At 54.9% G+C, this 12,612-nt stretch overlaps 4 protein-coding genes across 4 annotated transcripts; 2 read left to right on the top strand and 2 right to left on the bottom strand.

The window, feature by feature from the left end:
• Positions 1-2,744: 2,744 nt before the first annotated feature.
• Positions 2,745-4,342, bottom strand: INS49_013187 (uncharacterized protein; the record flags this gene model as incomplete). The annotated part of the gene is made up of 5 exons (XM_043173887.1): positions 2,745-2,965; positions 3,050-3,690; positions 3,844-3,979; positions 4,073-4,202; positions 4,316-4,342. 5 exons carry the CDS (start codon positions 4,340-4,342, stop codon positions 2,745-2,747), a joined length of 1,155 nt encoding a protein of 384 aa, XP_043023184.1.
• A 762-nt stretch (positions 4,343-5,104) lies between these two features.
• On the bottom strand, positions 5,105-5,986 carry INS49_013186 (uncharacterized protein; the record flags this gene model as incomplete). Its single annotated transcript, XM_043173886.1, has 2 exons — positions 5,105-5,379; positions 5,476-5,986. 2 exons carry the CDS (start codon positions 5,984-5,986, stop codon positions 5,105-5,107), a joined length of 786 nt encoding a protein of 261 aa, XP_043023183.1.
• A 1,846-nt stretch (positions 5,987-7,832) lies between these two features.
• INS49_013185 (uncharacterized protein) lies at positions 7,833-8,867 on the top strand (the record flags this gene model as incomplete). Its single annotated transcript, XM_043173885.1, has 4 exons — positions 7,833-7,848; positions 7,904-8,096; positions 8,159-8,266; positions 8,324-8,867. The coding sequence occupies 4 exons, from the start codon at positions 7,833-7,835 to the stop codon at positions 8,865-8,867; spliced, it is 861 nt and encodes a 286-aa protein (XP_043023182.1).
• Positions 8,868-10,018: 1,151 nt separating this feature from the next.
• Positions 10,019-11,600, top strand: INS49_013184 (uncharacterized protein; the record flags this gene model as incomplete). Its single annotated transcript, XM_043173884.1, has 5 exons — positions 10,019-10,041; positions 10,105-10,346; positions 10,449-10,588; positions 10,661-10,930; positions 11,025-11,600. The coding sequence occupies 5 exons, from the start codon at positions 10,019-10,021 to the stop codon at positions 11,598-11,600; spliced, it is 1,251 nt and encodes a 416-aa protein (XP_043023181.1).
• Between the last annotated feature and the right edge of the window lie 1,012 nt (positions 11,601-12,612).

The following is a 12,612-nucleotide window of genomic DNA, read 5'->3' as shown; positions in this document are numbered from 1 at the left end:
GGCCGGGGCCAGCACAGCACAGCACAGCGCAGCACAGCGCAGCACAGCGCAGCACAGCGCAGGTGTTGTTGAAAAGCAGGACAGGACAGGACACGATCAGCCTTCCACTAGCACCGCGGTCGGCGCTTGAGTCGACGGCAGAGCATCCCCAGTCAACTGACTCCCTCCTATTAACCCATGGGTTGAACAACGTGGCGTGTTGGGAGCCACTTGGGACGATTTTCAGTCTTGCACCAAGGCTGCCTGCCCTGCAGCTTCTTCATGGTTGGTCGGTGGACGATGGTGACACCCGGGTCGCCAGGCTGGCATTTCGTCCCGCGAAAACAACAGCGCTGCTCGTTATCAAGTGGAGTGGCTGGGCCATTTGCTGGCTGCCGGTGATCGTTGGCGGTATGGCGGCCATGTTGGTCGATACCTTGTCCCCTTCTCTGAATGCTCCTATTGACCACCTGCTACCTGCTGTGCCATGTACCTAGATTTATATCCCTGGGCATCCTCACCGTGCTGACCTTGCACGCTCACCTGGCCTTCTCGTGCCGGGTTGTTCGACAGCGGGGCGCACACTTTCATCTTCTGGGACTACTGTGTCGTATGGACACGAGCGCCCATGTGCGTGCACGCAAAGCATGAGACGCCATGCCCGATCTCCTAGCGTCGTGCTTGGTTCTACAGGGGACGACGATCTCCCAACTGGGGCTGTCACGCCGGCAGCAATGATGGATATCGTTATTGCGGATGTTCATCGGCATTTCCTTCCAAGATGGATGCATCCCCTGACTAATAAGAGGCCCGCAAGAGGACGTCCTGCCGTGCCCTCCCTCCCTTCATCCCAACAGCCCGCCGAAAAGGCACAGCGGGCGTCCCCGTCCCCAGACAAAGGTCCAGTTTCACCAGCCCACACGGCCACCAGCCCAGCGCCTCGCTTCCCGTTCCCAGGGGACAAAGGCCACCTGCCGCCCTACCTTCAACAACCGGCGGTTTCGGTTTCCGCAGAACGGCGCACGCCTAATTCAGTCGAGACCAACTGTGATTTTGTCTTCTCCTGTACCCCTTTGTCGTGGAGAAACGAGGACTCGTGTTTTTTCCTCCCCCGGAATAGATGGCGAAACCTGCGGCTCCGGCGCTTTGATAGACTCGCGCCCCCTCCCCTTTCATTGCCGCCGGGTGAGAAGGCCACCCTGCAGCGGCAGAGGTGGCACAGCGGGTGGATACGCCTTTCGCTAAAATCGTGGAGAACTCCTGCAGCGCAACCTGGAGCCGAGGGGCCCCCGTCCAACTGAACAAGGGCAAACCGCCGCTCGGTCATCAAGTCACACGTCCAAACTCCCGACTTGTCCACTGGTAATGATGACACGAATCACACGGCGACACGATCCCACAGTTCTGCTGAAGGGGCTGTCTGCCCATCTGTCTGGCTGGCATCCTCTCTCTTTGAGATTGCTGGTGCTCGCATGGATTGACCTTGGATGACACATCAGGATAAAAAAAGAAGAGAAAAAAGGCCACCATCAATTAACTGTCTGGACCAGGACCGAGCCGTGGCAGCTCCCACCTTCCGAGGTGCCGGTAGCCGGGCGAAGCGCTGGGCCGAATGTCGACCCGGCCGAGGAGGTCCCACCGCTGTCGTCCTGCACTCAAAGGCAGATAAGAAACCGGCCGCCCCCAGCTGCGACCATGTGACCTCCTTTTTAGCCACCGGCTTTGTCCCATCTGGATGCAGCGCGCCCCGGCCGACCGAGGCTGGCTAAGCCCGTCGGATGACACAGCAACCGCCTGCGTTGATAACAAGGGCCTAGCAAACTGTCACAGCGCGCACCCCGTACGGAGATAACCGCATTCGCGATGCCTGTCTACCAACGCAGCAACAAAGGAATCAGGCTGCGGTGGATTGTGCTCGCGTTGCTTGGTCCTTCGGCCTCTCCATGTTGTATGTCATGTCAGTTCACGGGGCAAAACAGCATTGCTAGATGTGTTGTCCACGGTGCAGGAAGCCGGCTTTGTTGGGGGCATCGGCGTACGGACGATTTCCGGAGCTGCCGGTCTACCGGGAAATCGCTGTTCATTGCCACGCATCGACTCACCTCTGCACCTTGATGAGATCTACATCTTGAAACTTTGCGCGACGGACTGATCTGCCGCCGGTAGAATGTGCCGAGGGCTGCATGCATCGACAACACCTCGTGTCGGGGCGAATTACGCGCCGCCATTGAACTCGGACAAATTAGCATCTGAGGGCCTTGATGGCCTACCGACACAGTCGAGAAGCACGTATATAAGTCCTAGGAGAGCGACTCCGCTCCGTCCAGATGCGGCATTCGCACCATTTCACTCAATGAAGTCGGAGCCTTCATCTCGTTGTTGCCATATTTTGTCTCGATGACTTCAATAATGTGTACAAATTTGCCAACTTAGGCTCACCCCGGGTGCCCCAGGCTCCCGACCATTTTCCACTGCCAACCTCCATTTTTTAGGACCAGACCATTCACCTCCCTATGAACTCCCCAGTAGCCAGCCCCCTGCCCCCCCCCCTGTCCATCACGTTTTCAGGCCCAACCAAGACTTTTTCCAAGTACCATTTCATAGGGAAGCCCTGATCCGGCCTTGATGAAGCAAACGCAATAAGCCACCGAACTTGTCAAACACTCAACAGCATACAAAGAACGTGGGGGGCGGTCGAAGCCCCTCGCAATACGTGTCTTGAAAGCCACAAAAAGAACATCAAGTAGGAAACTCTGGGATAAGGACTACTTACCCCGCATGTCCACCACAGCACGGATGCATTCGCCGCTCTTCATAACCTGGAAGGAGGTGTTGATGTCGTCGAGCTTCTGCCGGTGGGTGATGAACTCGTCGACCTTGAGCCGCCCGTCCAGGTAGTCCTGCACAAGGCCAGGCAGCTGCGAGCGGCCCTTGACGCCGCCGAAGGCGCAGCCGCGCCAGACGCGACCGGTCACGAGTTGGAACGCTGTAAGCGGGTCAGTCTGTTGTTCTGGCTGGGATCGTGGAGGTTGGGAGCAGAGGAGGTTGGGGGGGGGGGGGGAGTTCTCACGTCGGGTCTGTATCTCCTGCCCGGCCGCCGCGACGCCAATGACGATGGACTGGCCCCAGCCCTTGTGGCACGCCTCCAGGGCGGTGCGCATGACGCCGACGTTGCCCGTGCAGTCGAAGGTGTAGTCGCACCCGCCGTCGGTCATCTCGATCAGCTTGTCGACGACACTGGTGCCCTCGGGCAGCTTGGACGGGTTGAGGAAGTCGGTCGCGCCGAACTTCCTGCTCCACTCCTCCTTGTCCGGGTTGAGGTCGACGACGATGATCTTGCCGGCCTTCTGCGCGACCGCGCCCTGGACCACGCTGAGCCCCACGCACCCGGCGCCGAACACGGCGATGTTGGACCCTTCCTCCACCTTGGCCGTGATCCGCGCCGCTCCGTAGCCGGTCGTGATGCCGCACCCGAGCAGGCACGTCTTCTCCATCGGCGCGTCCTGCTGCACCGCCACAACCGAGATGTCTGCCACGACCGTGTACTGCGAGAAGGTCGAGCAGCCCATAAAGTGCAGCAGGTCCTTGCCCTTGCACCGGAACCGCGACGTGCCGTCGGGCATGAGACCCTGGCCCTGCGTGGCGCGGATCTTGCCGCAGAGGTTCGTCTTGCCGGACTTGCAGAACTTGCACTCTTTACATTCCGGCGTGCTGTCGGGTGTGAATCCAAGTCAGTGGGTCCCCAAGGGGTTATCTCGGCGTTGGGATCATTGCTTGGCGGCGAGGTGAGGACATGGGAGGGGCAGGAGAGAGGGGTGGGAGAGGTATGACTGCAGAACCGGGAACAGGCGGGGCGCGACTCACTACAGGGCGACGACGTGGTCGCCAGGTTTCACGCTGGTGACGCCCTCGCCTACTGATTCAACAATGCCGGCGCCCTCGTGCCCGAGAATAATGGGGAAAGCTCCCTCGGGGTCGTTTCCTGAGAGAGTGTACGCATCTGCGATCATGGCTGGGTCAACTCGGGACACCGCCGACCGGCAGCCCATCCAGCTCGGTCCTCAACAGAGCAGAGATCACGACATGTGCTGACCTGTGTGACAGACTCCGGTGTGGTAGATCTCGATTCGGACTTCATGTGCCTTGGGCGGCGCGACCTCAATGTTCTCGATGCTCAGCTCCTTGCCGGCTTCCCACGCCACGGCGGCCTTGCAAGTAATAGTCTGATCACGTCCAGTAGGTTAGCACATTGGTCTCTTTACGTCATTTGATTTGGCGCAGCTCGAAGGGTTTCGGGCGCCATTCCCCTCAATCCCGAGGACGGGTCTGTCCGTACCTTTCCTACTGTCGACGCCATGGTCATGGTGATCTGAAGTGGGTGAAGGTGTAGGGCTCAATGGATTGGGATGCACGAGAAGCTCGTGTGTATTTTCCATTTAGTCTATCAATATCGCCACGTGAAACCCCCTCTGGACGAAGCTGTCTTATAGCTAGCTTCGAAGCTTCCCCACACATTGCAAGAGAGGGGCTGGAACCTGTCAGGGAAGACTCCCAAGACGCCGAGCCCCATCGAGTGTTGGAGTTTGGGCGGATCGTCAGCCAGGCACAATTCGGCGATATCGCGGCATTGACGGAACGGGGGTTTAGGTTTACCCCAGTTTCTAGGCTGCTTCTTCACTCCTGTGTGCCATCCTCTCAGCTTCAATTAAACCCAGCAGAGTGCTTGGAAATAAACGGGTCTAAGTAGAGTGTCTGATTCCGTGGTTGAATGGCTGCGAAATGATTCATGAATTGTCCTCGTGTTTCCTAGAGAATTATCCTTGGGTCGGACTTTGGTAAGCTACGAACAGATGGTAGCCCTGTAGGTGGAGGTTCGCCTCATTCGTTTCCTTTGGTCCTCAATTCCTGCTTCCAACCGTGTTCTAGCCCAGTCCCTAGTGCCTAGCGCAAGTGCAGGACCACCTGTCTGCGATGATATCAACATCCAACGGTCCGTCAGTCTGGTCCAATGCTAGACTACAGCGGCATGATCTCATCCAAAACGCCTTTCCCTTTTCCGATTCAAGCAGGGTGCAAGAGATACCCTCTGTATTCCGTCACCGTGCCGAAGGGAGTTGTGAGATGACTAGTTGAAAGGAGGCACGTTGGGACCCTGGCCACGAGAGCGCTCGGTGCTGGCAGTCGCGGCGGACGGGTTGTTCTGGCCTCCAGTGCCATGGGATCCGGCATGGTGACCTCGAAGGTAAGGAGGAGGACCCCACTTAGGGCAGGTCGGCTGAGATGAGCCCTTCCACTCCGCAAAAGCCTGAGAGTTGTCGTTGTACTCGTGGCACTGAGACAAGACTGGCGTCTGGGTTCCTTCGGAGACGTGGCAGCTTTTGTCATCGGAGAGTCCAAGCGCTGGGAAATGCGGTCAGATCAGGCGGCCAAGTGGCATGGAGGAATGCGGATTAAGCTGCCATTGAAGGAAAACAGGGCACAAGAAGTGGTACTCACAGCTAGACTTGGCCTCGATTGAGTCCACCTGATGATTCTCCTTATTCTTCCCAGTGGATATTCCCTCCGCCTGTCGCTTGGCCTCCTCCGGGTCAATGTATTTGGCTGCAGAGGTGATGTGAAGGGCCTCGGTCTCCTCGGGCTTCATGGCCTTGGAATTGGTGATGTCGCCGGCATCTTGAGTTGAGGGAGGAGGGACTGTCAGCTCAACAATGGTCCAGACAGCCGCAGCAAACAAATACCATTCATCGTGAATGGCGTATGGGGTTTTCTTGGTTTCTGGAATATCTGAGGTCATGAAGCCCGTAGAGGTGGTGATTGAGCAGTCTGCGGTGGGTGCAACAATCCAGGTGACCTCATCAGGCCGGGTAGGGGTGGGAATGGGGTCCTCCCACCACCACTGCCATTGGCACGTTGTCTGTTCACGAGTGTAGTGGTACAGAACAGGGTTACCATGGCCAGATGGCAGGAGGAGGATGAAGGTACAAATGAGAAGCGCGTAACAAGACATGATTGGTGGTGTGGACGAGATGCGAGTGGCAGAGGTTGGTGATGGCGAGGAGGGTGAGGAGAGCAAACAGGCTGCGCACCTTGGCCATTCTTTTTGGGCTCAGCACCAGCCGAGCCGGGAGAGGTCGGGAGACGAATGATGGTCATGGTGTCGACAGTATCTCACGATGTTTCTGGTTGGAATAAGGTGGTCGATATCGACAGTTGGTGTTGTTGGTATGTCGGGTGGTCAAGGTCGGGGGGCGCTGGGCGGCAAGGTAACTAAGAGGGACTGGAAGCTGCCTTGGAACGTCACGTAACAATGCTGGACCAGCGCTGCACGGCCACTCAAGGTGAACTTGCACTCATAAAACAGTAATGAATGGGACTATGGCTGATATTGTATTCTAGGGTTCTGAGGATGGATGAAGGCTTGCAGGGCTGCATCTGGCTGTCTGTCTACCATCTGCAAGCCCCCTCCATTGCTGATGGTTCTTTCCTGGTTTCCTCTCTTGTGAGACTCTCAAAGGCACAGTTTCCTGCTTGTGACTCACAATCCCAAGGCTGTCAAAAGATGGTCGAGCCATTGATTCTTTCGCTATCGAAATTGTCCATGAGCCCCCTCTAGAGCAGGCCGTTGGCTTCCATCAACCATGGATTTATTGCCCACCAGGACGTGCACAGAACCATCGAGAAGGAGAAATACAGCTTCTCAGCCCTAGATACATCGCCAACACAGACGGAACTGCTTCCACCCGTGGGCCTTTTTTCCCTTACTAACATTCTGAGCCTGCAGACTGCCAGTTGGCCCATTTCCAGAAGGCCCACTGCAGGTCGGCCGGCCTCAATGTGACACAACACAGGCCGCCTGCAATGCTTTCTGACTTCAAAGGTCAGTCCGTTTAGCAGAAAAGACGTTCCCCTAGGGCCAAGTGTCATAAATCCACTCCTTCAGGAACATTGAGACTTGGATCAGGAGGTGTGTTATGCTGACATACTGGAGCTTTTGTCGCGTTACCAAGCAGATGAGCGACGGCCATTGATTGTTGTCTCAGGAAATCTGTTTGCTTTGATCAGGTCTGCTCTATCGAGATTGCGGGCCTCATTAGGCATGCGAAGGAGTGGGTCAAGGCCTCTGAGCGTCTGACAGAGCGAAGGCTTCGGATAGGCATACCACACAACCATCTACCTGAAAACGTGTAAATGACTTTGGTTTCAATTAGTGTGGATCCGGCGGATCGAATCGAGTACCATCTTCGTGCGAAATGCCCGTTCCCCTGCATCAGCGTCAAGGATGAGCTCCGTGCAAGCAGGCGGACTCTCTCGGATCTCACGGCTCCACACAATGTCGCTACTGTAACCAGCACCCAGAAGAGGTCTTAGAACCACCGAGGATGTGTTCGACCACCTTCGCACACTCTTGCTTCGATTCAGTACAAAAATCCTCAGTCATCACAACTGGTGTTGCGAATACACGGTTGAGCTCACCGAGTCTGGGCCGATCGTGAACGGCCGAGTCAGGGATCGTGCAAGTGGACTTCTGCGGACATTTGCACCTCTTTTGAGGGCCGAGGCCGTCTCGAACCGGCAGTGTTCCCGACCGTGGGCACGCGGAACCCCAGTTTGATGGAGTTCAATGTTGCGACGTATACGCGCGAAAGGGCTGCAGCGAACGGTCATGAGCCGACTTGATAAACCGTTGGGTTGCCTATCACTTCCCCAGATCTGGTTTCTCACCTCTTCCTTGCTTCTCGACTTTCTGCTTGCGTTGTGTGTGTATTCTTGATTCTCCATTCCACAGGCTCACACGCCAGAAGTCGTTCCTTGGGAACCGAGATTACGTCCACTCATTACTATCACTTTACAAGATGGGAAGTAGTCAATGTAGGCGACTTTTCTCCCAAGGCGGGCAGAATAAGTATGTGCTGACACAATACAGCAAGTCCTAGTTCCGCCTCGACGGCCGTGGCAACCCAGGCACAGCTGCAGAGCTTCCAGTATGTGGCTCAGTATGCGGCGGCTGCATACTGCAACTCTGCAGATTCCCTGACAGCAGGGACCCTTGTCTCATGTGGCAACGATGCTTGTCCAGACTTGGAGACCAACCGGGTGTTTTTGGAAGGCATCTTGGAGTACGTCGGGCATTTTACTGTATGAACAGCTCTTGATGGACCCCTGCTTACTCTCTCGGCAGTGCCAATGACGGTACGGGCACTGGTGGTTACGTAGGAGTGGACCCAGCACAGAAGGTCATCATTGTCGCCTTCAAGGGAACGGACAACGGCGCCTCTTTCGCCTACGAGTGAGTTCAGGCTCCAAGGATTACACTGCGCCGATCTACTACTAACCTTGTCTACAGTCTAGAAGCTATCACCACCGACACTCACTTGTGCGATGGCTGCATGATCCATGGAGGCTTCGCTACCTCATTCGATAATATGCACCCAGCCATGACAAATCTCGTTAAATCTGCCCGCGAAAGCAACCCGGACTTTAGCATCGTCACCACGGGTCATAGCCTGGGAGCGGCCATGGCCACGATGGCTGGCGCATGGCTCCGAGAGGACGGCTACCCCTGCGACATCTTCACGTACGGATCACCACGCATCGGCAACGAAAAGCTCGCGAGTTACATCTCGCAGCAGGCGGGCAACGAATACCGGATCACCCATCTGAACGACCCCGTGCCACGCCTGCCCGGCCACTGGCTCGGCTACAGACACACGGACATGGAGTACTGGCTGTCGACCGGCGAGGCTACCACCATCGACTACGGCGTGTCCGACATCCAGCTCTGTGAAGGAACCTACAACTCGAACTGTAATGGAGCAGGAAGTATGGGGACAGATTATACCCCCCACGGATACTACTTCCGCAAGATTGGAGCTTGCAAAAACACCTAGGTCGGTATTAATCTCACCTGAAACCTATAGTACTGCAACTCAGCAGAAAATGGCCAGGGCCGCTGCATTGAATTCTGGTAGCACCCCTTAGCGACGGTGCAATAATCTTTTAATCTGAAACAAATTCTATACCTACATCTCTTTCATTACCCATGGTTTCAAAGCTCGAGATGGCCGCGACTGGTTAAGTCATTTTTTAACCGTCCCGCAACGAAATGTACTCAATGACTTTCTACAACGTGCTCAACGATGCGCGGATTTGGAAAGTAACCTGCCAACTCGTTTTTGCAAAGGTTGCCTGGGCCCACTCATGTCGTCTTTGTCCGCTGTGAGTCTGCAGCAATGTTCGCAGCGCAAATCGTCTATCCTTACTTTGAGGTTTAGCTCAAGGGCCGCATTGGAGACAAGACGCGAATCTGGTCCGCCTCGTACGGCATGATGATGTTCACCTCTAAAAGATTGAACCACCTTCGGCGAGCCATTCAGATTGGAGGAATCGGCCCTTGGGACACACTCATGGACACATCAGGTATGCAAGATTGTAATGTAAGAGTCAGTCACTGTAGGATAGGAAGCTGTTTGGTGAAGGTTGCGGGATGCTGGTAAAGGAGGGTAGCATTCCAGAGCTGGGGTCCCGTGGAACATGATAAGTGCGAACTTGTGTGTAGGAACCGGCTTCTTGGGTGGCACTGACAGGTGTGCACTCCGCTAATGCATTTGACAGGAACCGACCCAGATCCACTGAGAATTGTGTGACTGTTGACTGGTATGGTGATTTCTGATAATGGTGGCGTTCCGTGATATTACGTCCGCGCCGGATAATCCTCCTAGGAAATCCCCGTCAATCAACACAACGGGAAGCTAGAGAAGGAGGGACGGGATCCGTGCCAAGCACGAAGATGACCCACGGCCCCAGCACCCTAGGCATTTTAAGCCGTACGACTTTCAATCCCGAAGAGTGAAAACAAGAGTTCCCTTCAGTCACGATCTTAGACCCTGTCCGGACAAACACGTCAGGTATCATGGGTAGCATTGGGTGCAGGCCTCGCGCCGCAAGAAGACCCCGTGATATGAGAGGATTAGGAATCTGTTTCCGGCGCCAGATACGGCCCCAGCCTGGTCAACAATAGCAGAGCCATCACAGGCAAACCATGTACAATCATCCCGATTTAAGGTCATCGATACCCTCACAGCAAGGATGAGAACCCAAGACTTGTGTTGTGTGACATCGTGACAGAGTGCCGGAGACGTCTTCGCCAAGTCATTTTCAACCCTACCATCACCGTCCCAGCCTTTTCTGTCTTAACTTGTTGCCCAAGATGCTGAACTTCGGGCTCTTTCTACTGACGGCGATCCTCGCCGGCGACAAAGCTTGTGCCGCTGGGGTGACCGGCGCAGCTGAAGGCTTCGCCAAGGGCGTCACTGGCGGCGGCAGTGCATCTCCCGTCTATCCTTCGACCAATGCCGAGCTTGTTAGCTGTAAGTATAAGATTTCTCCTTCTCTTACTCCCCACTCGGTCCTTCTTTAGACACTCCAGCATGCAACACTTCAATAGTCGGAAGTGCACTAATACACAGCAGACCTTGGCGACTCTTCTGCGCGTGTGATCATTCTCACAAAGACTTTTGATTTCACCGGCACCGAAGGCACGACCTCTGCAACTGGGTGCGCCCCTTACGGCACGGCATCTGGCTGCCAGACTGCCATCAACCAGAACAATGTGTGTTTATTTTTCCGCGGCTCTGCCTCACTGGCACATGCAACGCCTGGAATAAGCTGACCCTTGGTCAAGTGGTGTACAGAGTATCAACCAAACGCACCAAGTGTTTCAGTCAAGTACGATAATGCTGCAATTTCCGCGATCACTGTCAAGTCGAACAAATCCCTTGTCGGCTCTGGCAGCTCCGGAATCATCAAAGGAAAGGGCTTAAAGATTGTCAGCGGTGCCAGCAATATTATTATTCAGAATGTGCATATTACAAACCTCAACCCTCAATACGTCTGGGGTGGTGATGCCATCACCTTGAACGGTGCTGACCTTGTCTGGATTGATCACGTCAAGGTAAGTCATATACGAAGACTTCCAAGCAGCGGGAACACCGATGGGCTTGGGCATCAAGCCTGCAAGAAAGACTTACCAACTCACCCGCGACCAGACCTCTCTCATCGGTCGTCAGCACATAGTCTTGGGTTACGAGGCTTCCAACCGCGTCACCATCTCCAACACCGAAATCGATGGCTCAACCTCCTGGTCCGCTACCTGTGACGGGCACCACTACTGGGGCCTCTACTTCACCGGCTCCAACGACCTGATCACCCTCAAGGGTAACTACATCCACCACACCTCGGGACGGTCCCCGAAGGTGGGCGGCAACACGCTCCTCCACGCGGTCAACAACTACTGGTATGCCAACTCGGGCCACGCCTTCGAGGTTGATGCCGGCTCAATGGTGGTGGTCGAGGGCTCCGTGTTCCAAAATGTCGTCGCCGAGGTCGAGGCGAGCAGCTTCAAGGGAAAGATGTTCAACAGCCCGGACACCACCAGCAACGCGGCGTGCGCCTCATACCTGGGCCACAACTGCCAGCTGAACGCCTTCGGGAGCAGCACCGGGTACAGCGCCAAAGACACGTCTTTCTTCTCCAACTTCCAGGGCAAGAACATTGCCAGCGCGAGCACGGCGTCTTCGGCCCAGTCGAGTGTGCCGAACTCGGCTGGCATTGGAAAGATCTGAGTGGTGGGATGGTAGAGCTCTCCGGTCCCCTGAGGAGGCCAGCTGTCTGAGGTGCATGTGGAAGGGGACTCGGTGATTTTAGTCTGTCATACGGTGGACGTTGCTGCAGTAGGCGCAAATCCGCCAGAGTACTATCTAGATGCTAGTAAACCGCGTCTCACAGCTCCAGGATCCTGTTTGACGACTCCTTGACAAGGCGTTGTTCAAGCATTGAGTCTAGCTTTATATTCTTGTATCATAAGTTCCCATATTAAACAGTATTGCTTCCACAGCATTGAGAGGGATTCACAGCAGAATCGGGCTTCTTCCTTTCCAGCAAATTTGGAATAGACGCTTTTGACGAAAGGACTGCTGTGAGCTGCTGACTTCAATCTGACGCTGTCTTGACTTGAAATAGCATCTGAATACGTTTGTACACACTCCTGTCTTGTTCACAATTTCCTACGTTAATTACACTGAAGCACGCCTTGTCTCCGAAGCGTATAGCTATAGCTTATCTGACCATATTAAAGGAGGTATAGGTGAGTAAAAGGGAAAGAATACTTAGCATTACACGGCATCAAGGGACTGGATGCATATTGCTTAAGAAGCATATGTGTACAGATTAAAAACGAGACCACTTACACGGCATCATATCAATATCCAATAGACCAGGTGCCTGGAGAAAATGTTGTTGGAGACCAAGTATGTTGATGTAAGTCTGGGCCTGCGCTATCCCGGCGAGGCCGAAGCGCACCGGATAGGCGTTTTAGCACTGCACTGCTGTAGTTTCCTCCCTCCTGACTCGTTTTGCGGTACCTAAGTTCCATAACCTTATTTCAGTGCAAATCGACGTCTGACAGCGCAAACCCTCGGGTTCGCATTCGTAAAAGTGGTCTTCATGCTGCTGCTCGTTCGGTCTCGTATTTTGCAACATTGAACAATACGAGCATTTGCATTCCGGCCTGCCCGCAACCACCCACAACGCTTCGATACAATGTCAATCAACATGCTTGCAAAAGAAAATGGTGCC

This window comes from Diaporthe citri (genome assembly GCF_014595645.1).
Source record: "Diaporthe citri strain NFHF-8-4 chromosome Unknown scaffold_6, whole genome shotgun sequence".
Lineage (NCBI taxonomy): Eukaryota > Fungi > Ascomycota > Sordariomycetes > Diaporthales > Diaporthaceae > Diaporthe > Diaporthe citri.
The sequence above is the reverse complement of the archived record's forward strand: the minus strand, read 5'-3'. Positions and strand labels throughout refer to the sequence as shown.